The sequence below is a fragment of the Homalodisca vitripennis genome, chromosome 3 (assembly GCF_021130785.1).
Source record: "Homalodisca vitripennis isolate AUS2020 chromosome 3, UT_GWSS_2.1, whole genome shotgun sequence".
NCBI lineage: Eukaryota > Metazoa > Arthropoda > Insecta > Hemiptera > Cicadellidae > Homalodisca > Homalodisca vitripennis.
Window position 1 is genome coordinate 47,204,159 of NC_060209.1, and position 26,350 is coordinate 47,230,508.

General features: G+C 33.2%; 1 protein-coding gene across 1 annotated transcript; it reads left to right on the plus strand.

Annotated features, from left to right (window-relative positions):
- The first annotated feature begins 3,124 nt into the window (after positions 1-3,124).
- Positions 3,125-26,176, plus strand: LOC124356864 (39S ribosomal protein L4, mitochondrial). Its single transcript, XM_046808138.1, has 6 exons — positions 3,125-3,343; positions 7,015-7,262; positions 10,186-10,410; positions 15,439-15,548; positions 16,995-17,068; positions 25,971-26,176. The coding sequence occupies exons 1-6, from the start codon at positions 3,241-3,243 to the stop codon at positions 26,114-26,116; spliced, it is 906 nt and encodes a 301-aa protein (XP_046664094.1). The 5' UTR covers positions 3,125-3,240; the 3' UTR covers positions 26,117-26,176.
- Positions 26,177-26,350: the final 174 nt, after the last annotated feature.

A 26,350-nucleotide genomic window follows, 5' to 3' on the forward strand; every position in this document is an offset into this window, starting at 1 on the left:
AATTGCTTACTTCCATGTTCATTAATTTTATTACTACAATAAACACCTCATTTCCGCATATATTCTGCTTCATCCTACTTCAAATGCCATATTGCTCGTATGCTGCATAATATTGCTGCCACTAAACCACCTCATCCTTCCAACGACTATAGATATGTTTTATGTAATTTACCATTAGAAATCATTTTAAAATATTCCTCTTTTTGAGGAGGAGGTTGTTTTTGTTTACTGATATATAGATAATGGTATACCTTTTTATATTGTAAAATAAAAGATTATACATGGTACAATATCTCTGGTGATTTATATGATATTTTAACGACTGGTCTTTGAAATAGTTTAATTGAAATAAGGTTCAACCTTTTGACTTTTGACCGTCAGTGTTTAAAGTAAGTTTAATAATTAAACACTGTAAACCAGGAATGGTCCTCTAAGTAAAACTTTAATTTTTTACATAATAAAAAGTAAAATTTTAGAAAATTATTAGCTATTTTACCAACCATATCGCTATTATACTAATTTTAAATATAGTGTGAGTTAAAAGTATGGGTACACTCTGTTTAGTTTTTAATGGATAAAGATGGAGGGGTGGAACTCATGACACCTTTATAGGAAATAGAAGTGAACTTTTTAGTCACTGTTACAACTTTGCCCATTTCCACAAAATTTACATTCAAAATGTTTAAAAGTAAAAAGACCCATTAAGTTACTGCTCATTTGAATGACCTTGATAAAAGAAGAATTGCAGTGAAAACTAGAGTTTTCTATCTACATCCAGTACAAAATGGCAACTCAATGAAATTAATTAAACATTGGTTGTCTGTTGAAGTTATTTACCTTCTAAATGTGATGTTAATGTTTTGACTAAATTAATTGTTAACTAAAAAGTTCACTTATATTTCTATTTCCGAGGAAGGTGTCCCAAGTTCCATCTCTCCATCTTTATCTATCAAAATCTAAACAGAGTGTGTCCACGCTGTATAATGGAGTCATGCGCATGTTCATGGTCAGTACCGACAATATAACCGTGGTATCGCATTCATACTTTGATGTCACTAAACTGTGTACTATTGAATAAGTTGTAAGTGTATTGCCATTAAAATGCTCTTACTCTGATTAAGAGTGCTAAAGTTAGTTTAGTTCACAATGTTATTTCTCAAAGTATTATACTTTTAGTTTACTGATGTATAGAAGCTTCTATAAATTAATTGTATTCAAATTGCTCAGATTCGCAGCAGTTTGATGATTGTAGCATACTTTATTTACTATTTGAACGTGTTATTAATATTATTAGATAAGTTAAATGTGGACTTCAACTCATGAATATGTACACAGTACACAGAAATATATTACTGACAATAAAGTAAGTAGTCTACTAAACCACACACTAAGCTAAAACTGTGAGTTATTTCTAAGGTGTTAGATGGGTAGTGGCGGGTAAACGGACTGTAGATCCGCACCTTAAAAGTCACTTTTCTCTGACTAAAAGGAATCGACCCACGCCTAGGTTATATCATGGACAATGGACTATTACATACTGCTCGATGAGCGTCCAGAAGACGCTATGCCGACCGATCAGACCATCATGCTATGTTGATCGCCCAATGGGGAACAATCGCGTGATTTAACGCCTAGGTCTAGAGTACAATTCAATCAAGCTTATTAATTTCTAAACAAAGAATACAAATGCAAACTATATTATTCTAAGGAATGAAACATAATCTTATGATAATAAAATAATATACAATAGTAATTTACGATATCATTATTATGTTTAAATAAATTGTTTGTTAAAAAAATTATCCTACTCAGGTATAAATATGCATTGTTTCATTTAAATTGTAATGTTAAAATCTAATTTAGATCTCGACAGACGTTTTATTTAATTTTGGTTTTATAAGCCGTGTCTATGTTCAAAATAAAAAATTATGGTTGCCTGTAAAGTCGGTTTTACGGGCGAAGATTTTACGTGACAACGTCTTTTTCTCGGTAGAATATTTATTGATATGAATATTATTAAATTGCACAATAGGAACAAGGAATTGAATGAAAATAAGAATTGCACAAATTTTAACTATAGAAATATATTTTGTTTACTAAAACATTGTACATAATTTGAAATTAATTAAAATTTGTTATTGTAAATGGTAAAGTTGAATAAAACATTTACTAAAATTGGAATTTGAAATTCTTGCTAAACACAGTTAAATTCTAACTCCGCGCGTGGTGATTGGTCGGTTTAGTTCGTTTGTTTGGTCGCACTGTTATGACAGGTTAGAGGTTATAATGTGTTATTTTAAATGTTTGACTAGCAATACGCGCTGTTTCTTCTCAATCGACTGAATTACGATTGATTGCAGAGTGATTTAAACTAATAATTTACTTAACACTATCAACATTTGTCAATAGTATGACATAACCTATAAACTCAGTTTCTCAACTTTTGTGTCAATCTAACAATTAATCAATCAATCATAGTTTACGATAATGAAATATCAGTGTACAATTATTTACCTTTATTGTTGTAGTTGTTGTAAATGACGAATCTAAGCACTCCACATTTTCACGAATAAACATAGTTATCTGCTTTATCCCGTGCGGCGGACCCACAGTTATCTGCTTTATCCCGTGCGGCGGCGGACCCACTGGACGGGCATCGTAACGTTACCGGGCGTTACACTTTTTCATGAGTGACTCCGAGCCGCAACCTAATTTAAGACGTTGTCACGTCAAAAAAAAATCTAGGCATCCAATAATTAACGAGTACACCTAACTTGTTATTACATGTGACATATTAGACATGAACAAAATGTTTGATTAATTCAACACTTGTTCTTATAAAAACCATTAACTATCTGTTATAAATTACGTATATACTAACAATTTGTACAATTGTTACAATTAATATGAGTATTGAAGATTAGTTTCTTACAAATACACCAGTAATTAAAGTGACCTCATTGAATTATCAATGACTTATACAGCTAAATATCCAGGCTTACAACGATATGTTTCGTACCATTGATAGCAGAACAACCGCAGTAAGGTAAGTTAACATACGGCTGTGAAACTGCATGGGATATCCCAAAGCCAGGTTTGTTTCTTCTAACGAGAAAAAAAAGCCAACAGAGACTTTATTTTTGTTTGTGGTTTATAACCTAAAAATTGTTAAGAATCATATTGTATTTTTCCGACAATCCATAATATCTGTAACTTTATTACTTATTATAACATTTAAAAATGAGCAATTCAATTTTAATTGGAATTCGAACAATATTAAGGAATGGCTCCACCAACATTTGTAGACATTTTTCAGCGGTATCAGGACCAGTAAAGGAAGAAGGTAAGATAGGCTAGATGAGTTAACTTTAGGGCTAATGCCTATTTTATGATAATGTTTACTTTAGCCACGTTCCTAAAACGATTTTAAATCGTTTTTAACTATATCTTAAAATAGTAAAAGGGAATGATGTAATAAGCGACCTACATTCGTTATTTGTTTGTTTTTTTTTTCGACAGTTTAATATAATATCCAACTTTGATATGTTAAAATAGTACGTACAATAAGAGTTATAATAAATTACTGTAATAAGAAGAATCGTACATTACAATTTTAAAAACATAAATTTAACACTAATATTACAAAACAACAAAACCATGGCCTAGACTTAGATATCAAAGAAACCTTACAATATTTATAACTTCCACAGCTTGATATCAATGAGTAACCGGTTTTTGTGAAATAGAGGAAAGAATTCTCCCTATGGGTTACCAGGAGCCAAACCTATATGTTGAAGCCACTTAAACAAATCTTGTTACTTGTGAGAAATATCTCTAAATATTAGTTACTTCTTGCTAGTTATTGTTTGTATTAAAATTACTATAACTAATAAGTTGAAATCATATTCTAAGTTAAATAAATTGTAATATTGAATTATTCCTTTGTATAAAAACAATCGAACCATTTGATAATAGCAATCGAATCACGAGTGTAGGCCACTTAAAGTTCACTTCAATACAACTCCAGATTTTCCGGGGTGGGACAGATGTTGCGGATTAATCGTGGTAACAAATTTCAGTGATAACAAAGGGTAGGGTATGATAAGCGGACCCGGTTTTTTATATCGAAATTGGCAATATACTTAACGATATTACTTAATCTTAACCATCAATATAATCAATCGATACTGATTAATTATTTTGAACCATTAACTTAAATAATCTACATCAACAGCTGTAAACACTTTTAAATAATACTCGTAAAGTAATATTTCAATTATTTATAAGTAACATTTTATTATTAAAAATGACAGTCAATTTTAGAAAACTAAACGACATTGCTTTGAAAGATGATAAGAGATGTTTTTGTGACTTTAACATGTTGGACTCGTACTGAAAAACCCATTATGTAAAATTTGTGGGAAAGAAACAACTGTAACTGTGAGAGGAGGAAATATGGTTGTTTTCCTTCAGTTTTCCTCATTTTGGTTATAGTAATTAATTTGTTTGATCACTGTAAATATTAAATTCATATTTTAATTTAACATATGATTGTTATTGAGGACTATAGATACTTTTATATCGATTGATAGTGTAGGATTTGAGATGCGAATATTAGGTATCGATGATTAAATTCTTCGATATAAAATACCGAGTCCGCTTATCGTACCCTACCCATAACAAAAAATAAATTGTATAGTCAATGCAAATTGAACACAATTGTGCATAATATTTTGGCAATATTTAATTTTTATTTAAATTGAGTTTTAATACTATTTTAACCATATACTACTACAGTAGAACCTCTCATGTTTGACCATGACGGGACCGAGCCATGGTTGGAACAGTCAAAAGGTCGGAAATCAGGAGGGGAAAAATGCCTTTCGCAGTTAATCTGCGATCTGAATAAGTTGCGATCTTTCTTAATGTGATCTGAAACTGCAATGAAGAAATTGACTCTTCATCCGAGTCAATTTCTTCTTCCTCGACTTTGTTCTGCACAGTAGCAATGGTTTGGTTGTTGCTGAGATCTTCATTGGTTGTAACTTCTGAAAAATGACCTTCAACAAGCCACTCTTCTACATTTGTCATATGGAGATTGTGCTGACACACTTGTAGATTTTGTAACGTTTCTGTTTTGTCTGTCTCAACATCTGCTTCTGTTGAAATTGGCTCATGATCAGTCTCAGGTTCTTCTTGTTTCAATGATGGCCAAATCTTTTTCCAAGCCTTCTGAAGGGTGGTTTGTTTAATTTCATCTCAAGGTGCAGCAATGATACAGATGGCATCTTTTATATTTAAACTTTTTATTGCCTCATAAAGGTTACATACATCCTTCTTCTGTTTTTTCCACGACAGAGCCGACATATTTGCTTCTGTATCATCTCTTTAGCCACTCAATGATGCCAAAACTAAAAAATAAATAGTAATAATTTTACTAAGTAAATAGGACTTGTATGGTTGGCAACTCACTTTTGTTCATCCCTGTCCAGCCAGAATACAATAGAGCCAGAATGTCCGTGTCTTCTACTAGAGACTCAGGTATACCAAAGAGCCAGAGATTGTTGCTCTGGTAATGAGCAAAATCATCTAATGCTCTCTACCCCTTTTTGTACTTCTGTCCTCAACCTGCTCACCTTATACATCAGTTGATTGATGCTTTTGTTAGCAGTGATCAGTGCGGCAGTGAAATTAGCAATGACGATTTCATAGACTAGTCAAGATGTCAGCAACAAGTAGCTGTGATGAGATGGCATTATTTACTAGTGCCAACTCAATTTCCACAGTAACTTAGGGCAAGATTTTATTCTTGATGCCAGAATAAGATATGCTTATCAGTTGGCTCCTTATTTGTTGACCTTAAGCTTATTGTTGATGATTCATGGGCATAATTACACTGATAACGATAATTTTTAGTACCAAAATAAAAAGTGACCAACTGTTGTTACCCTTGTGTAGAAAAGATACTTAGGCCACACTATGGCCAGTATTCATGAAAACAAATACGGAAAACTCACAGGAATGTTTATAAAACTTAGGAGCAATAGAGCCACACGCAATCTTCTCAGTCCATCACTCTATCTCTTGTTAAATTGAGTGGTTAGGCATAAAAGGAGGGGATTATATGGTTATCAACATTTACACAAAAAAAGAACAGGAAATTTGTGATGAGAAAATATGTCTACCAACTGCATATGAAGGTAACTAAGGTTGTCAGTACTTCTTCCTCTTTTTCATTGGTTTGGCCTCAGTTTCTACCTCAATGGTGAAGTTTATTCATCATTTTTCAATTGTTATTTCACTCTATTTTGCCACTGTCAACTTCTTTGGGCGTGTCAGTATTGCATTTCCTGATTGGCTAGATTTGGTTGTGTATTTAATTTTAAGAAACAAGTTATTTTTCTTTTGTGGTAATAGTGCGTAATATTTTGCAATATATTCAATGTAAAACTTACTGTCTTGAACGCACTTCAAAAATTAGACAACAGTTATTGTATCAGAATGGACAGAAGAGATGTTCTGTTGTTTTCTTTTACTTCAATTTATGTTCTTTCTTTACTTTGTCTACCATTGCTGTTGTCGTGCTATAAATAATATGTTTCCAGGTGAGGTTGTAATATTTTTAGCTCTCAAGCATTAGAGAGAAGCCTTTTGGAATTCTATATTACACTGATAGTTACTTTCTTAAAGGATTGATTTTTGTTCATCACCATCAGCACGGATTGCCACAGTCCGCACTAACGACCAGAGAGATTACTGTCAGCCCATTCAACTACTAGTATCTCAACGAAGTATTAACAAAAAGTTATTAAGTTACTGAAATTTAATAGTTTTTGTTGTTTTTTTTATTTACCTTTTAAGCATTTTCCTTTTGAAAATACAACCAATGTGAAGTGGCTAAAGTAGACATTAACTTTATTTTATTGTACAATTACCGTAGAGATTGCAGATGCTCCTATGCCCAATGCCCAAGTCTATTGATATTAACTCCATATAATAATGGTATTTTTCAAGGAACACTGGCAAATAATGAAGAACAACAAGTTGCCATCATACAAGAAAGGGGACCATTGATTTTATCGAGACAATTGAAATACTTGCCAAAATCAATCAAGAGTAGACCAGCATGGGTTGAAAACTTGGACACTTTAGAAGAACAAAAGCTTGGTATGGTAGACTTACATCCTGAAGTGTGGGCTTCCATGCCTAGAGTAGATCTTATCTCTCAAAATGTTCACTGGCAGAGGATGTACAAGTATGTGGTAAGTGTATGCAGTCAGTATGAAAACAGTATTGCAATTTTTATATTTTATGCTATAAATTTCCTAGCAAGTGTAAAAAGATAAGCTACCACAACGAGAAAAAACAATTTTAAACTGTCTTAAGAAGATTCAAACTGTACCAAGGGCTAAGAAAGTCAAATGGCCATGTAGACAAATATGCACTACTTTTATTACGGGATTCTAGCTATGGGTTCATGAGTATTTATTTTTTTTACATACATTCTGTTAAGAAATGAATGCTTCAGTTATAAGTCATAGCAGGTTTGTTTTTGCCCTATGAATTCAATTTCTATTTAACATAGTTTAACATTATCATGGATATGCTGAGTTGTGACTGCATTATGTGATTGACGTTCATATAACGCACGCCAGTCATGTGATCCTTGCATTCAGTTCTTAAATTTGTTTAGGCTTAGTAACCACTACAGAACGATGTGGACTAAATAAGAAACAGATATTCGTATTATTGCAGTAGAAATATTTTACAAGATTTTCCAATAATTTTATATTTAATACACAAGGTCTTGACTATTATTTGCAAACCATTAAAAAGTGAACTTTTTTAATAACACTTTAAGTGATTACATGTGTTTTAAAGATGAAATAACCTAATGAAACTATTCCATAAATATAAAATTACGTAAAGTAATCCTTTGTTCCTATCTACTATTTGTCATTATGTGTTATAGGTAGGTATTTGCGTACGTACATATTATTAAATGTAACCTTTTATGAGCGCTTACCTATTGTGAGCTTGAATTTAGGTACTACCTCAAGGGATGTTTTTCTTTTTTCACAAGAAGTGCGAGATGGCCAGGGCATTTCTGATGTATACTTTCTGAGCTCAGATTACATTGAAAGATCTAACACAGGAAAGTACCGGTCAGAAATACTCCTGGCCATCAGTGCAGGTATTTTTAATAATTCCTTTTGTTTAACCAATGTAAATTTTGTCAAACTTTTTACAGCTTATTTTGTAAATACCATTTTTATTTTTTTCTTAAATTTTGTCCTGGGCTTCATGGTAAAATCTTTACCTTGTTCTACTGCAATAGTTTATTCCAGTAACAAGAACTCCTTATTTACTGAGACTTTCGTACTGTATTATTTTCTTCCAATGGTAGAATCATTTTACAAATGTGTTACCATACCATTAGTAGAAAATATCCAGTTTTGAAGACACACAACAAATTAGATAGCAATAACCTGTATAATAGCAATAAAAGGTGTATAAACTTAACACAATTCACTTGAGGTCAATCTATATTTTAATTCAAAATGAATAATTAAAAATAAACAGCAATGTACATATGTACTTACACTAAATAAATGTTTACAGGAAAAAAAATTAGAAAAACTAATTTGATTGAGAATTTCATGTTTATTGAATTAAATGCATCAGAGGAGAGAGAGAGAGCTTTACATTGAAAAATGTCAGGGGATCACTGAAAAAGTCTACACAGACTCTGTTGCCCAACTAATATATTCTATAGAGGAAGTATGTCTTAATAGTTGATTCAATGCTATTGGTGGACAAAGGGTCCCCAAGATCTCATATCAATACCAGCTAACAATTCTGGACAGTCCATATATACTATAGCCTGTTATTACTTTAAAATGAAAAACAAGATCAAAAATATTTCTTCTTCGTTGGGCTGAAGTCTCAAGCTTGACTTTTGCTACTTGGTAATCACTTTGTGCACATTTCGTAGGTTACCTTTGTGCTTATTTTATGACCTTTTTTATATATTTATATGACATGTCACATGTTGCAGGAGCAAAGCTCCAGTGATTGTAACCTTTTATAACACTTAAATGGATTGATTTGAATAGTATCTGACTTCCCTTTGCTGGACAAAATTATTACACAACTGTCTCAGGTCAATTATGAGAATGGAGGGGAATCCCTCCGAGGGAGTTTGCTGCACTCCATTGAACTAATGAGCCAAAGCATTCAGCTTCGTTTGTTATGGGATGTGCTTTTGTTAGATTTCACATTGTAAAATTTAAACAAAATTGAAAACTGCCCAGCATTTTTTTTTTTTTTTTTAAGTGATTCTAACTCTGAACGTTTGAATCCGTGTTTTATCTTTTGGCAACATTTTTAAATAATGGAATTTATTAATTTTAAAAATAAATTTAGGTTTAGCTTTGATCCTAAATATCTCATAAACCAATGAATTGAGTGCTTAAGTAAGTGCTTTTGGTTACTCTTACTTTGCACCAAAAATCTTACTTGTTTATGCCTTTCCCAAAAAGGTATCTCAAGGGGTGGTTACAAATTTGAAAATATTAAATTGGAAGAGACCTCCTCCTCCACAGGATAATTTTTGAACATTTTAAATACATGAAAAAGTAGTTTTATTTGGAACAATTGCTGAGTTTCATTCCTCTTGTTTAAACCTATAAAAAGTTAGCTGGGGGCAGACTTTACGATCACCCTACAAATAAATAACATGAAAAATTAAATGAAAACCAATAATAAAATAACCTACTCATGGGACGTGCTAAACTAACATAAACAACTATTAAAAAATAAAACAACTAAATAACTAACTGTTTGCTTTACATTAAAAGCACTACTTAATACCGAAAAATGTTCTGTTCATGTATTTGAATATTTGATAATTCTTTTAAATAAAGTAAGAGCATATTCCTAAATTAATGAAATATTTGTAACTAATGATTAAAGCTAGGGCTATTTAAATTAGGTAAAGAACAAAAGATTATACAGTAATGTGAATCTTTCTGAATTGTTATCAATAAAGAATTAATTATTGTGTTTCGTCTTAAGTCATCAACGAGTGAATGACTAAGGTCAATAACTAATAGATCTGTTGCATTTTAAATTTTATCAGTGATATTTTGTCAGTTGCTAATTATTTATGTTTCTTATTTGAAGAGCTACAAATGGATGCCTACAAGAGAAGAGAGGGTTGGAGGTACCCGGAAACCTTGGCCACAAAAGGGGACAGGTCGTGCTCGTCACGGGAGCATCAGATCTCCTCTGTTCCTCAACGGGGGAAGAGCACACGGACCTCGAGGACCCACATCTTACTTCTACATGTTGCCGTATTTCACAAGAGTTCTAGGACTTACATCCACTTTGTCTGTTAAATTAAGTCAGGTAGGTGGCCTTCATTGCTTAGCAAGAGATTAATTTGGATGTTGACATTACAGTGTCATTCTTTGTTCCGGAAATTAAAAGATTAAGGGTATTAAACAAAACACTTGGTACTGTACAGTCACGTTTCAAAATCTGGTGTCAAATTTGACTGCAGGTAACAGTTTAAGAACTTATTTTACTCACTTATTTACTCACTGGTGATTTAATATTTATGCACCTGACCTAACTGATGTATTCAGTGAAATATATAAAGCTCACAAGGATTTGCAAGAATTCTGTAAAGGTTTGTAGTGTCTGAATTTGTTTAGTTACATGTTTTCATTTTTAAAACATTTAAATTGTTAAAGAAATGTGACACAGAGGCAAGACATCAGGAGACTCATGTTTCATTCTTACAACAACTAACTTCACTATAGATTGATTGCTTTTGACAAGCAAGCTACGTACATTGGAGCAATACAACCTGCTTGAACAAGCAAAGAACATCAACAGCCATGAAAAACTATGAAAACTGAAGAATTAATGAAACTGAGAGAAGGCACATAACTAGGATAGAAGCAATGATCCAAATAAAGATCATTTATAACTGACTCAAAAAATAAGAAGAGATTTTTTTCTATATACAAGGGCTATTCAGAAAGTAGGTACGGAACGTTTCCACCTGACGCCACCAGATACCCGCCGATCAAGTATATATTGTATGCTCATGCTCGGCACCTCAGTCAGCATCCAGCTGTGACATCGGAAACATCTCCACTGTGCCCGGTTTTTATATTCAAATTTAAAATGTGTGCTGCAATTGAAAATCTCAGCTGTGAAGTGGTGTGTGATTTGTTTTTGTTGACGAAACCCTTAAAACCAATAGAAATCAATCTGGAACTGTTTGAAGTGTATAGGAAAAACATAATGACTGAATGTTCTGTCAGGGAGCGGTGCATTAAATTTAAAATGGCAGAATAAATGACCAAGAGTAAAGTGGATGTCCGATCATTGTGACTGACGATCTGGTCTCAAAGACGAAGATTCGTGAAAACCACTGTTTTACAATAACTGAGCTTTTTCTATGTTTCCCACTAGTTTCACAAACTTTATTGTTTGAAATTGTTTCACAGATAAGTAATATAATTATAAGACATAAAATATGGCATGTATTGAACTATATTTATTTTACTTATGCTATAAATAAATATTTGTATTGTTTTAGGTAAAATAAACATGAATTTGTGTAGAAAGATGAATACAGAAAAGAATTTATTCAGAGTTTCCAAATTCTTGAGGTTACCAATTAATTACATTATACTCTTTTGAAATGGAAAGAAAAATATGTTTTACATTTTTTTGTTGGTAAGAGACAAACACCATTAGAATTTAAGTCTTTAACTAAAAAAAACTATTTACAACATTATTTGAGTATAAAATAACACATTTTCATGAATTTTTAGGAAAAAATCTTCCAATAGTGGAGAAAATCTCTTGATATTTAAGAAAAATTGATCAGCAGTTCTAGGGTTTATAAATACCAAAGTATTAACTTACAATTTTTACATTAGTTAAAGAGGGTTTCAATAATTGAACTCTTTTTTAGAAATAATGAAATTAACATTTACCCATGATATTATGTGCCAAAACTATCACAAGGGGTGAAATATCATTCATTGATTTACACATGAAAAAGACAGCTGGTAGAAATATTGTGCAATCATATGTTTTGTTATAAATTAGTACTTTTTTTATTAACTTGGTGTTCTTTTGCCTTGGAAATATCATTGAGCCTCCAAGTTTATTTGCATTATTCTGTTTTTTTTTTTTTTTTTTCAAGAAATAAAAAAGAAACGTGCCTTTTCATTTTGGTTAGACAGCTTATAGTGTTGTGTGTTAACACATTGAATGTGACAGACACCTAACGGTGCGGAGACTAAGCTTTAAATTTTATGTGACATTTTTATACACATTATTATACATTATACATTATTATATATTTAATAATGTAATGTGATAACACAACTCAAATGTAATAAAGAAATTGATAGTACAATGAATAATATGTTATGACTAAAACATTTACAACGGAAGAGTTATCATTGCACTTAACAATAAAAAAATACACAAATAAAGAAAATATACTGAAAGAAGCACCAGAAAAGCATGCTGTGGTCTCCTAATGGTGCCAGATGGAACACCAATACACACTCAGCCACTAAAAGTGAAGAGATAAGCCAAGAGAATGAAGATGAAGGCTACAGTAATGTATCTCTACTCTTGAAAGCAGCTGCAGATAAATTGAAACTATCAAGAGTGACCGGAATGTTGTTTCCGTACTGCTGAACCCTAAACATGGGACTGTTTGCCGCATAAGAAGAGTAAACTGCATCCTCTGTGAAAGTAGCCAGTGATCTGGTACCAAATGATGCATTGAAATTCATATTCTCTTAGAGGACAGGGCAGTCAAGTGTGGCATTGATTATACAGTGAAGGAACAATAGATCTAGAATTCAACGTTTTATATTGAGTGAAGTATATTAAAAAAACATCTTCTATAGGAACCTCAGTGTGTATATCTCTACCCAATAAGAATCTACCCAGCTAGTCTAAAAAAACATCTCTGTATCTTCTGTCAGGTAATATTGGTGACGTTATCAGACAAGCAATGTTACTTGTCGGTTTAGTGTTTCAGTGCATATGCTTATGGTACTGTTTTTATGGTGAATTATTTTCTTTTTTTTCAACTTATTGTGATGAAATTTTGCATGTTTGTAGTCTGAGAGATATAAGCCAATTTGCGTTCTATAAGTTACATGAATTGATGAGGAATTTCTCCTTTGAAAGAAATTAATCACACATTAATTTTGGTGAAGATCTAAATGGAATGGTTTCAAAAGGGTAAAAAATATGAAATTATAATTGTTTGTGGATAATATAGAATTAGCTTTATACATTATAACTAATCACCAGAGACATAAATAATAGTTATACAAAGGCTGTTTTTTTTTCAATCACAGATCATGTTGTGAAACAGCCAGTCGAATAGTATGATATAACAATACATAGTATTATTATACGTACAGGGTGTACATAAGTCCTGCACGGGTATAATATTTTCTGAACGATAACAGATAAATAAACAAGATTTGGTACATCAATACTACACCTAAAAATCTACTTTTTGAAGGAACTATCAGTTTTCTGTAATATCATGGGGACGTCCCGCACGTCCCGCAAGGAGTCAGAAGGAAATCTTAAATAGGAGCATAGGTCAATATGGACATCATTTTTAAAGGGCTTACCTAGCAGAGTTTAATGCCGCAAACCGCACTCAAAAAGATTGATCCAGTACAAAATGGTGGCTGTTCAAAGATTTTACTTGGTTACATTTTATTAGTAGCCATAACCCCAGTAAAGCAAAACTGCAACCAAACAAATACTGCAGCTAAACTACTACATTATGCTTGTCAGTTGTACATAAGTGAATTATGACATTAGGTATCCTCAAGGGTTACAAATTTGGTCCTAATATATTGATAACAGGGGAAAACCTGATAACAGTAACAATTAGAAATCTCTTATCTTTGGGTTGCAGTTAGGACTTTCCTATTAGCCAGTCTATTCATAGTAGGCTATTCTAGTTTTCTTGTTTTAGTAGTGCTGTCCATTAATTTATCAGTGCGCTTTAGTACAAAAGAGTTTGTCGTATTGCTTGTAGTTCTTCAACTACATTATGTCGCTTGACGAACGTGAACGTATAACACTTCTTATGATGGTTGGTTGGGGAAATAACAGACGATCACACGAGGAAGCATGCCATTTATTTAATGACTACTTTCACGAAAGGCAGCCAATTTCTAGAACAACTGTAGGGAGAACTGTTCAACACTTTATGGAAATAGGAAGTGTTTCCGATCGTCATAGGTCGCTGAGATTTCTAATTGTTACTGTTATCAGCTTTTCCCCGTTATCAATATATTAGGACCAAATTTGTAACCCTTGAGGATAACTAATGTCATAATTCACTTCTGTACAACTGACAAGCATAATGTAGTAGTTAGCTGCAGTATTTGTTTGGTTGCAGTTTTGCTTTACTGGGGTTATGGCTACTAATAAAATGTAACCAAGTAAAATCTTTGAACAGCCGCCATTTTGTACTGGATCAATCTTTTTGAGTGCGGTTTGCGGCATTAAACTCTGCTAGATTAAGCCCTTTAAAATGATGTCCATATTGAACCTATGCTCCTATTTTAAGATTTCCTTCTGACTCCTTGCGGGACGTTCCCATGATATTACAGAAAACTGATAGTTCCATCAAAAAAGTAGATTTTTAGGTGTAGTATTGATGTACCAAATCTTGTTTATTTATCTGTTATCGTTCAGAAAATATTATACCCGTGCAGGACTTTATGTACACCCTGTATATATATATATATATAATTTATATATATATATATAAATCTAGATATATATATATATATTATCTGATGTGCATTAATTCTTTAACACATCAGAAGCATCAGTCGCTGAAAAATACATAACTTAATAGATTGTGGAAGAACTTTTTATGAAAAACCATGCCGCCTAGGGAATACAAAATTGTGTTGTGTCAGCTATTTAGCATAATTTATTTTTTGTCACATGAAATTACCAGAATGTTAGAAAAATGTGGTGTAAACATCTCTCAGTTTCAAGCTCATTAATTAATAGATACTTTGAAACGATAACTGGTCATTGTTATTGTTGCAAAACCTGAAACACTGTGAATTAGTAGTGCCTCTGGTGCTGTACCTCAGGTACATATTTTAATTTTGGACGTACGACTTTAATGTTTTAAAGTTTCAAGTCAGTTTGTCCGACAGATACTAGTTCTTGAAATGTTTAGTTTCAGTTTTTGTAACATGTAGTAATTCTTGCCGGTGTAGACAGCAGTGTTGTAACAACACAACAGTAACAAAAATTATATTAATGTTTTATAGCTGTTTTTGCTATAAGTGTTATATTGCCTGGGCTATTAATCAGTAATTATTATGTCTTTTTCCAAAGGATGATTTGCACATTGTTGATTCCCTGGAAATTCCAACTGATGAACCACAGTATCTTGAAGACTTGGTCAGCCAGCGAGGTTGGGGTGTCTCAGTTCTCTTTGTTGATGTGTAAGTTCATTCAAAAGTTATCTTTTAATTGAGTTTTGCTGTTGCATCATGTTATAAAACATGGTGGCAAATTTATTTTATTTCCATTATGGAATTAAGTACAGGTTAACAATAAAAATGTCTTTAGGCGGTTTCTCAGAGATCCAACAAAAGAACCCGAAAACAAAAACCGTTGGCAGCTGGTTTTTTGAGGTTGTATGTTTTGTTTTTAGGTGCTTATATTGATGAAACTATACTATCTGTAGCCCATAAAGAACGGCATTTTGATATATCCGTATCACCATAATAACTCTAATCATGCATACGGATTTATATATTATCTAATTTTTGTTAATGAGTACCTTCGAATTTACAATAGTGTCATGGATGTGCTGGAATGAGTAAAAGTATTGATTTATGGCTGGTGGGAAACAAACTAGAATGCATTTCGTGCTAACAATAAATCAATAACCAGTGTTATTCTCTACGCAATGTTTGTTAGCTAGCAGTCGCCAGTTACTGCTGATTCAAACATATATTTTTCTTTATTTCATGGTCCAAGAAATGAAAATCAATTAGTAAAAATTAAAATGTACAGGAAAGAATAACTTAAAATGCTTGCTATCTGTATCCAAGCCACGTCTTATTTGGACCTTTAAGGGTTGTTTATCCAATTAATCGTGTGTATTAATTACAGTTCAGAGAAGATGTAAAAAGTTCAATTTCCAGGATGTTTTCATATTGGGTATTTGTTATGTTTGTCCTACCTCAGATGATTGCTAACTTTATCTCCAATTTAAGAATAAAAGATCAATGTTGTATTTGTTCAGATGATATTAAAACTGTTTGTAAAATTAGAATCCGTTTTGGTAGAGTCTCAAATTTCAGTTCATGAATTAAATCTGTGATTAGCTCAGCATCGTTAACTTGTTCCTAAATGAAAATAAAACTAATTATTAATTTAAATTGTAATAAAAAGAGCTTCATTATGTAGATGAAAATTGGTTATTTGCTAGTTTGCAAAAACACTTTTATGAGGCCCAATCTTTGTTACACTATCAATTAGTCAAACTAATTATGTTGAGAAAGTTTATTCAAAAATTATTTTAGTCATCTTTGCAATAAATAAGTGGCTCCATTTTGTGTTACAGTTACTATAAACTTAGTATAATTTTAAGTTAATTTATATTTGTCTTCCATTTAGAATAAAAATGTAGTATACAAAGTATTCAGTAAAACCTTAAAGAAGTTCCTAGTATAAAAGCTCTACGATTTTGAAGAAACTTTTTCAGACTAGATTTTTGTGTTATATTTTACTGTATATAGTTTAAGCATAGTAAGTTTTTTATATATATATATATCAGTCTTTATGAATGTTCTGCCTGAACATTAATTTAATCTATTTATCCGAATAAATCATTGTTTTAATGCATATTATTCAAAATTAATGTTCAAATGATGTCGTAGGACTGATTTGATGCCAAGAAATATTGCTGTGGCCTGTGATAAGATCAAACATATGAATCTAATGCCAGCATATGGTAAGTATTAACTACTGATGTATTTTTAGTGAATGTCAAAATTTTATAATGGACATCAATATTTCAATTGCTTTTCAGAATTGTGTTACAACATTAATACTAAAAACAGTGCTAGTATTAGGTGGTAGTAGCTGATATCCAAGATCTAAATATCAGCTTTTGTAATTCTTGCATTGACTATCTATTATTTTTCGTTTGCTGTAAATTAACCTACCCTAAATACAATTAAACATCTTTATTGTTACAACTAATTTTTTTAGTTAGACCTAGTAATATTGTACCAGGAGAAAACTCTACGTGAATAAATAGAACTATGGAAGAATTTCATATAGCCTAACTTATTTTGAAGAGTCACAAATTTTACATTTAGTGTTTATTATCTATATGAAGGTTAATTCTACAAGAAGAAAGTTAACATACTCTAGAACAGTGGAATCTTCTCTAGATGATTCGGAGCTCACCAATTAAGAAGAGAAAGTGACCAAAATTTGTATGTAGCCACAACTCTCCCATCATCCTAACTGCTAGATTTTCTTTCCTCAAATGAGAAATGCTCCAATAAGATCTTTGAAGTGCATTTCAGAAGTGGTCAAATATTCACCTCCTTAAATCCACTTTCTCGAGAAAGTTTTGTACATCTTGCTCCCATCCCAAATGCATACGTGTAATGAACCGAAAAAAACTGTTAAACCTACTTTAAGGTAGTTAAGAACTATTTAAATTATCTTAGTCTTAAAGTTGTTGGTTGGATTGTGTTATCTTCACCAAAATGTTTTTCTATGAAGATATAGTTAGATGAGTTTATATTTGTTAGTTTTCTCAGGCATTCATGACCTGATTGTCTAAAATGTTGATTTATCACGTGATAGGGACTATTTCTAAGGAGGATTTTCGTTCACCACCATCAATTTCTGTCAGCCCTTTCAGCAACTAGAGATTTTTTCTAATCTAAGCGGTAGTCCAACTAGTTGAAGGTATAATTGACAAACTTGAACAGGGCTACATAGCATCCAGCACTCAGCTAGATTTCACTAAAGCATTTGATTGTATTGACCACAGACTAATTTTAAGAAAACTTACATTACTGGGTATTGCTGGGAAAGAAGCAAATTGGTTTAATAGCTACCTTAGTGAAAGGAAACAAGTGGTAGAAGTAACCTTTAAGGTAAATGGCAAAATTACCAAAGTGAAATCTAGAGCTCCGTCTATGAATAGAGGAGTACCCCAAGGATCCGTACTTGGACCAGTGCTTTACATACTATTAACCAATGACTTCCCAACATATCTAGAAGAATTCTGTGAAGTTATAATGTTTGCTGACACTTCTCTAATCACTGCTAGCAAAGATATAGAAGAACTTGAAATAAACTCTAACACTGCATATAATATGGCAAAACAATACTGCCTTAAAAATGACCTAGTTCTGAATGAAAATAAATCAAACCAGCTTATATGCACTGCACTTCAAAATAATCACCAAGGTCTACCAGAAATTGAAACATTAAGTTCTACTAAATATTTAGGTATTATACTTGACAACAACTTGTCCTGGACATCACATGTAAACTATGCCAAAAACTTAGCTCTGGCCCCTATGCTGTAAGAAGAATTATACAGATAAGCAACAAAGAAGCAGCTCTGACAGCGTACTACTCGTTGTTCCAGACACATCTTACATATGGACTAGCGGTATGAGGAAGCACAAGTGCAACACATTTTCAGCGAGTGTTGGTTATCCAAAAGAAAGCCATAAGAGCATTAGCAGGACTAAAACCCAAAGACACGTGCAGAGAAGCATTTAAAGAACTTAAGATATTGATAATAATCTCAATGTACATGTGTGAAGTAATCCTGCATGCTGTACAATCAGACGAAGCCAGGCTGGTGGACCACATACAACACACGGCATGGGAATTTATTCGCACTACACACTCATTGGCTGACCCTCTATGGAAAGAAGCCTTCCTACTGTGGTGCTGTTTTTCTATATTTAGTTTTTTATAGAGAAAGATGGAGGTATAGAACTCGGACACCTTTCTAGGAAATAGAAGTGAACTTTTTAGTCACTATTACAACTTTACCCATTTCCCCAAAATGGGATTTTGGAGATGGGGCAGCTCAAAATGTTTAAATGTAAAGACCCATTACGTGACAGCTCACTTGAAATGTCTTGGTAAAAGAAGAACAACAGTAGAAACCAGAGCTTTCTATCTCAACCCAGTACAAAATGGTAGCAATTGAAATTAATTAAAACTTAATTGAGGCAAAGCATGAACATCCACATTCAGGTGTTTCTGGTGCCTATATATTGATTTTTACCCCGATCAAGAAAATATGTGCATAAGTAAGCTTAAAAAGCCTATTTAGTCAAAATGCATCTATTTCTGTTGCTTGTATTCTGCTTTTGATATAAGGGGAAGATTGTGCCATGCCTTCAGATTAGTTATTCAATCTATCTTGTCTATATATATAAAAATGAATGTTTGTATGTTTGTCCTTTATGGAATCGTGAACTATTGGACCGATCATGATGAAAATTTGTACGTATATGTATTTTTCCACGGAGAAGGTTTATGAGCTATGCCCATCCCTTTCCCGATTCAGGATTCCGCCCCACTGGTTACAGAAATACCCATAAGAAATGCATTGCAGCAAACATATGTTAACGTCTTTTCAAATTTTTAATCAGCTGTTCTTTGTAAACATATATTACACTTATAGTTTTAAAGCATAGAGTAAGCTTAAGAGAAACGACAAATTTTGTTTAAACTGTTTTTGCAATCACTGTTAAACATAGACTTTACTATCCAGATAATACAATTCAAATTTGACGTAAAAAATTCACCTTTAACTGCAATATTTATTTAATATAAACCATGCTCATGCTTGATCAGAAGAGTAATGCAGATATCATAATTACTATCTTACGTTGGCTACAAATATAAAGAATGTTATAAAATCAACCTTAGTTGTTTTTTTTGACAGAAGTATGGTTCTCAAAACTCCGTGTGTACATATTCTCTCGATCGAGACAACAAAGCAAGCTCAATCGTGGCATCGGAGATATAACTAATTTAATCTAAAATTTATTATAGTAAAAAAAAAAATTTACTAAGTAATATAAGGACTTCGGTTCTTAAGATTTGCGTGCGAAGCCGTGGGTAACAGCTAGATAGAGGCAGGAATATGGTACATACCTTCATAATACGCCCAAGAGGCTCACGATGGAACGACTATCAATTATCTCAGCAATGTTTAGAATGTGATAGAAAAAGAATAAGTGAATATAGTGTACTGTTTTCAACGGGAAATTGCGTGCGAAGCCGCGGGCAACTTTTGCAAAAAATTATTGAAATGCGCAGCAAAGCGCGCCGGGCCCGCTAGTATATATATAAAAATGAATGTTTGTGTGTTTGTCCTTTATAGACTCAGAAACTATTTGACCGATCATTATGAAAATTTGTATGTATATGTATTTTTCCACGTAGAAGGTTTATATGCTATGCCCATTGATGTAACTCACCACCAGGAGGCGCTGCAAAATATGTAAGTTATCAAAGCGCCTGCACATTGTAAACGAGATAGATTACGAGATAGTTGTGTATAATAACCACACACTGTGTGAAGGCGCTAAGTTTTTATGGATATTTGTCTTTCAAATGAATTTCTGTTTGGCCTTATAGCTTGAATGTTAGACCACTTTATTATCAAGTACATGTACGTGTACAGTGGCTATAAACATACACTTTTGGCAGATTTTCTTGATAGTGTCAACAAGGTAAACTCTACATCAGCGTTGACAATATAATTCACTTGAACCAGAAGTGCTCATACACGAGCAAAGCTTACAAAAAGCGTGCGAAACCGCGGGGAACAGCTAGTATTTTCTAAAATTTACATGTAAACAAATGTTTCTGCCACTTTGGTGAGCTTCAGCTGAAAGTGTCAACAGCTGTTTAGGGTCACTTAACTTTGGAATATGGGTTGTAAATATAATAAATATTTTCCAGAATGATTAAATATTCTGAGAAAATGTTCCCATGTTTCTCACCTTTTAAAACTTGCTTGGACTTTACAAATACTTCAAAACCAAAATTAACCAAATCGGCCCAGCCGTTCTCAATTTTGAGTAAGACTAACAAACGTTATTTCATTTTCATATAGTGAGGCGGAAAGGAAAAAGGGACCTCTTGTCGGCAACGTGAGTTTTTCAGTACAACCGAAATAAGTGGGTTTCGGTCAAAATCATCGATATTCACTTTATGTTTGATTATCGAACTTTACTTTATGCTTTACATGCTACAATCGATAGTTGAACAGTTTTCAATAGATAAAACTCTCGAAAGAATCATTAAAGCGAACAATGTCCAGCCTAGGAAAAGGGACCTCTTGTCGCTAATGGAGAAATAACATGGCCGACAAGAGGTCCCTTTTCTAAAGAGCGCTTAAGCTGCTACGCCGTACTTTAAAAACTAAAAACTCTCCTGAATTCCAGCGTCGTTTGAGAGAACTACGACGAAATTGTCCTAACAAAAGAAGATTTTCTCAATGTAATAAAGCCTTCCCAACATCAGATTGCTTTCCTTTCGTAGTTTTATGACCAATAAACTTCGGTAATTCATATTCTGACTGTGACAATGAAAGTTTGCATATAGATAGACATTTTTATCTATTTATTAACGAAACTACTGATGGTACAGAATAAACAACAGAGTAGCAAGTATTTTTAGCCCGTTTGTTGGTAGCCATGCAGACAGCTGATTTACCGATTGGCACTAAACAAACAGCTGTCTTGCCGATTTGCGCCAAAACATTTGTTGTTGTTTACACTATAGTAAGCTGTTGTATTTCGTTTTGTGTTTTTTAGGACGTGTTTAACTAATTAAAATGAGTGAAGAAAAAAGTTGTAAATATATTAAATAGTATAGGTCTTAGTAATAATCGTAGTATTAGTGATGAAGACTATAGTGTGTATGCAGATTATTTTGAAGACAGACTTTTAAGCAGTGATAGTGAAAGTGAAGTTGAGGAAGACACTGAGGAGGACAACATAGTAAATGTTTCAGACAATTCAATTGTTAAAAAAAACATACCAAACCTGGATGAACTTTCTGAAGGTAATCTTGACCATCTTATTAACATTGATGATGTAATAATTGAAATAGAAGAATCTGGTAATAACCAAGAAGTAGTGGACGAGGATGATGGTGGGCAATACTAGTCACAATTGATAATAGTGTTGATTTAATTGATTAGTTTTGATGCTGACATTGACCGTGAAATCATTTTGAATTTTCTACAAAACTGGCTGTGGCTGTTAAAAATAAATGTTCTGATTTATTTTCTTCTGATGAATTATTGCAAATGCGCTATGAATGCGCAGAGTTAGATCATTATCATGACAATGTTAACACGTTGGACCAAATCATATTAGGCCAACTTCGCTGTTTAACATCAGATTCTGAATTAACTTCCCGCTCCAAAAAAAATACATACTGAAGAAAAAAATGCACGCAACCAATTATCTTCTAAAGGGTAGAGCAGTTTGTAAAAAATTACATACATGTTTGGTCATCAGATCAAAATTTAAAAAGGCTGAAAACGTCTCACCAAAATGTACAATAATACTGGATTAATCTCTAAAAACCATGGAAACACAGGAAAAATGAAACACAAGGTTACATCTTTTTCTGACACAGAGTTTGTTGTCAAGTTTTTGCAGAATTATGCTGAGCAGCATGCAATCATGTTGCCAGGCAGAAGCAGCACAGTGTATAACACCACACTAAAATTACTCCCTTCTAGTGACTCGAAAGTTAAAATCTATGAAACTTATAAAGCTTCATTTTACCAATGAGATAACCCAGAAACCTGTCCATTCTAGAGTTTTTAGTAATATATGGAGGGACATATGTCCTGATATTGTAGTCATGAAACCAAGGACTGATCTATGTGCCATATGCCAAAAACATTATTCTTCTGGAGCAGAAATGGCCTTGGTGCCGGAAGAAAAAAAAATAGAAACGATTGAGATGATGAGAACCCACCTGCAGAACTGTTTCCAAAGAAACGAAAGTTTTATAATGAAAACTATCCAAGAAACAAGAATAAAGTTTCAAAACCAAGACAAGTCTGCTGTGCACTATAGTTTTGATATGGCTCAGTAGGTTCACATACCAAGTAACCCTCTGCAGCCTGGGCCTATTTATTTCTAGTCCCATTTAAAGTAGGCATATTTGGCGTGATGTGCGAGACCACAAATAAGCAAACTAATTAATTTATTCCAGAAAGTGTCAGCACTACAAAAGGATCAAACCTGATTGTAAGTTCTTTTTTCACCACCACCTCGAAAACAAACAGTTTCGGAGAAGACACTATGTTCATTCACGCTGACAATTGTGTTGGCCAAAACAAGAACAACATCCTAATGGGATATTTGGCATGGAGGATATGTCACAACAAAAACAAAAAAATTTGTTTATCGTTCATGCCAGTAGGCCATACCAAGTTTGCCTGCGATTGGGCCTTTGGACTTTTAAAAAAACATTCAGAAAACACTTATGTTTCTTCAATGTCTGATTTAGTGGATTGCGTCAAAAAATCAACTCCCACAACACATGGTCAAATTCTGGTGTGGTGGTGGGGAATGAAAAAGGTGAAGTTGCAGTTCCAGTTTTATGATTGGCTAAGTTTCCTACAAAAGAGTGGTGCAAACAAAGTGCCCCATGTAACACAGTACAACCATTTTGAATTTATATCAATATACAAGGGAAAAGTATAGTAGAGAATTTATAGCATGACCGGTGACTTCGAGATGCGCCGTAGGCAAAGACGGAACTAAAGTGGTAGGGGAGTGAGCGGCTCAGTCTGTTGCCGTATTTAGCCTTGTGAAACTTCGGTCTCCAGTCTTCTATTACGTGCCGCCCAAAAAACATTCGCTTGTGCCAATTCACGAGTTGTAATACAATTTGTGAATTAATTACGTTGTGCTCATTACGTTTTAAGTAAAGAGTTTGAGATGGATCATAATGTAAAAAGTAAAATTGGAGGTAGAAAGGTTATACACGGCCAAGCAAGAGAAGTGCTTCCCATTTTATGAAACGGGAAGCAAAAACCAACACACTTATTAAATTTGAAGAAAGTTCAACAGCGTGTCGTAGAGGCAAACTGGAATTTCTGAAAGTACGCGAGACGAATTTTGAAGGAGGAAAAAAATAAGTCCAATTGGCAATTCTTCAGAACGCCCAACAAAGTAAGAAAACGCAAACATACTAAAAGTAATCTGGACAATTTTGATTTGGGTGTAGTTTCGAAGAACAATAAATAATTTTCATCGACAACGGGGTTTTGTTATGTTAACTATTGCGTGTGGATCGTTGGCGTTATTGTTATTTTAAGTATACATCATTAAATTAACTTGATACAAGTTGGTAGATAAAACTGAGTTTTTTCTTATTCTACTGTGTATATTGACAAATTAGTTTAAACATTTTTTATATTAATTTTTAATTTAGCAGCTAGGCTATGTCAGTTGAAAATTTTGTAGTGTATAATTGTATCTACTATCGTAAATCCTGAAGCTTACACGGTTTAGTATATGATAAATTGAATTTTAATGGCTAACAAAGCGTAACAATTACAATTCTGAACTGTTGTCGTCGTTGGAGATCAAGAATAATATAAATTCCTACCCTTTCCTAATTTATGAGAACCCTTTCTTACCACCAGGTATCTCTACTGCGAACTCATTAAGAAGGGTGACCTATGAACACAATTTCGGCAGAACATAGTCATTGTTAAGATCACGTACATCCGGGTCCCAATATTTCCAAGATTTCCTGTATTGAATTCCCCATCATAAAAGTCCGTCGCCGTAACTTCAAAAGAGTCTAGAAATGTTCAAATATTCTCAAGGTCTCCTATATTAAATTGCTCAATCATAAAAGACCACCGTGGTAAGAACATAAGGGTCTAGAAATGTTGGCAAACACTACAATATTCGGCTCCCGCCACCACTATGAGCCGGGAGCCGAAAACTCTCAGTAGGGTTAGTAGCACCATATTCACTCCCCTACTTTAGATTGTGCCCCACGCGCTCAACTCCTCCACTCCTCACGCGCATCCCACCGGTCATGCTATAACTTCCCTAGAGTACACTGCAAGATTGACATTGATGGAAATGAATTCATCCACAAGATGTTCCGACAGAAGATGGACCACATGGATTTCCACAAGAAAATCACACCTGAAGGGATGACTAGAGCACGGAAAGAATATCTATACAAGAATATTCGCCAGTACTGCAAAGATGAGTTCAAAGATGTTCTGTGTCCATGTCCTGAACCAAATGCAGAGGTAGAGCACTGGTGCTGTCGATCGGATGATGACGGGCCGAAGCAGTTCCTGGACCATCCAAAAAGCGCCGTAAGCGCTCTGTTTAACCAAAACCTTTGTATTCCATTGGAAAGAGGACAATGAAAGCAAAATATTTATATGTGTTTCATCTCTTAAATGTTAAAAAATAAGATTTTGTATTACTTTTAACTTTTTGTTTGTGTATTCCCAAATATGCCCATTTCTAGTATACAAAGTTCAATTTTTCCATAACTTTGTTTAAAAAAAATCGTAGATGAGAGAAACATGAATTTTGTACCAAATTGCTCAGCTTTTATAGCTCTTTTAAAAAATGTCATTAACTCAAATCGCAAATTGTCGACAAGAGGTCCCTTTTTCCTTTCCGCCTCACATATTGTAATTATAGAGATATAACAAAATAAATGTATGCCAACATTAGTCTAGATTCTCAGAGCCCAATTGTTAATTGAATTTATTTGTATTATATCAGTCATATGTACATTGCAGTGTTATTATGTTACAGTAACAGAAACATTTCATGTTGCAGGTCTAAATGTGTTCAGCATGTTGAAACATGAGACATTAGTTTTGACGACAGCAGCAGTAGATCACATTGAAGAGAAATTACTGTTTGCACTTCACCGCACAGATGATAAAGAAAAAACTAAAAAGTTCAGAATTAACCAGCAGTAGTATATTTATGTACTCTTTTGTAAATAAATACATTTAATAAATTAGTTCAATCAATACTAAGTTATTAGTTTTGTCTTAACCATTGTTCAGAGTCACAAGTGAGTCCTGAGATCCTTCTGTCATTGAGATCCTCAATTTCAGCCAGTGCTAGATTATGCACATTTTGGTTAGTGACATAAACATACAAGACTTTAGTTTAGCTTTGTACTTACACTAAACATTTTTCTGTTAGAT

Bases quoted from the DNA above. Each gene is read 5' to 3' on its own strand.
- LOC124356864 (XM_046808138.1), top strand. From the start codon at position 3,241: ATGAGCAATTCAATTTTAATTGGAATTCGAACAATATTAAGGAATGGC. The intron at 3,344-7,014 runs GTAAGATAGGCT...GTATTTTTCAAG, and splicing joins AGGACCAGTAAAGGAAGAAG to GAACACTGGCAAATAATGAA. The intron at 7,263-10,185 runs GTAAGTGTATGC...TCTTATTTGAAG, and splicing joins AGAGGATGTACAAGTATGTG to AGCTACAAATGGATGCCTAC.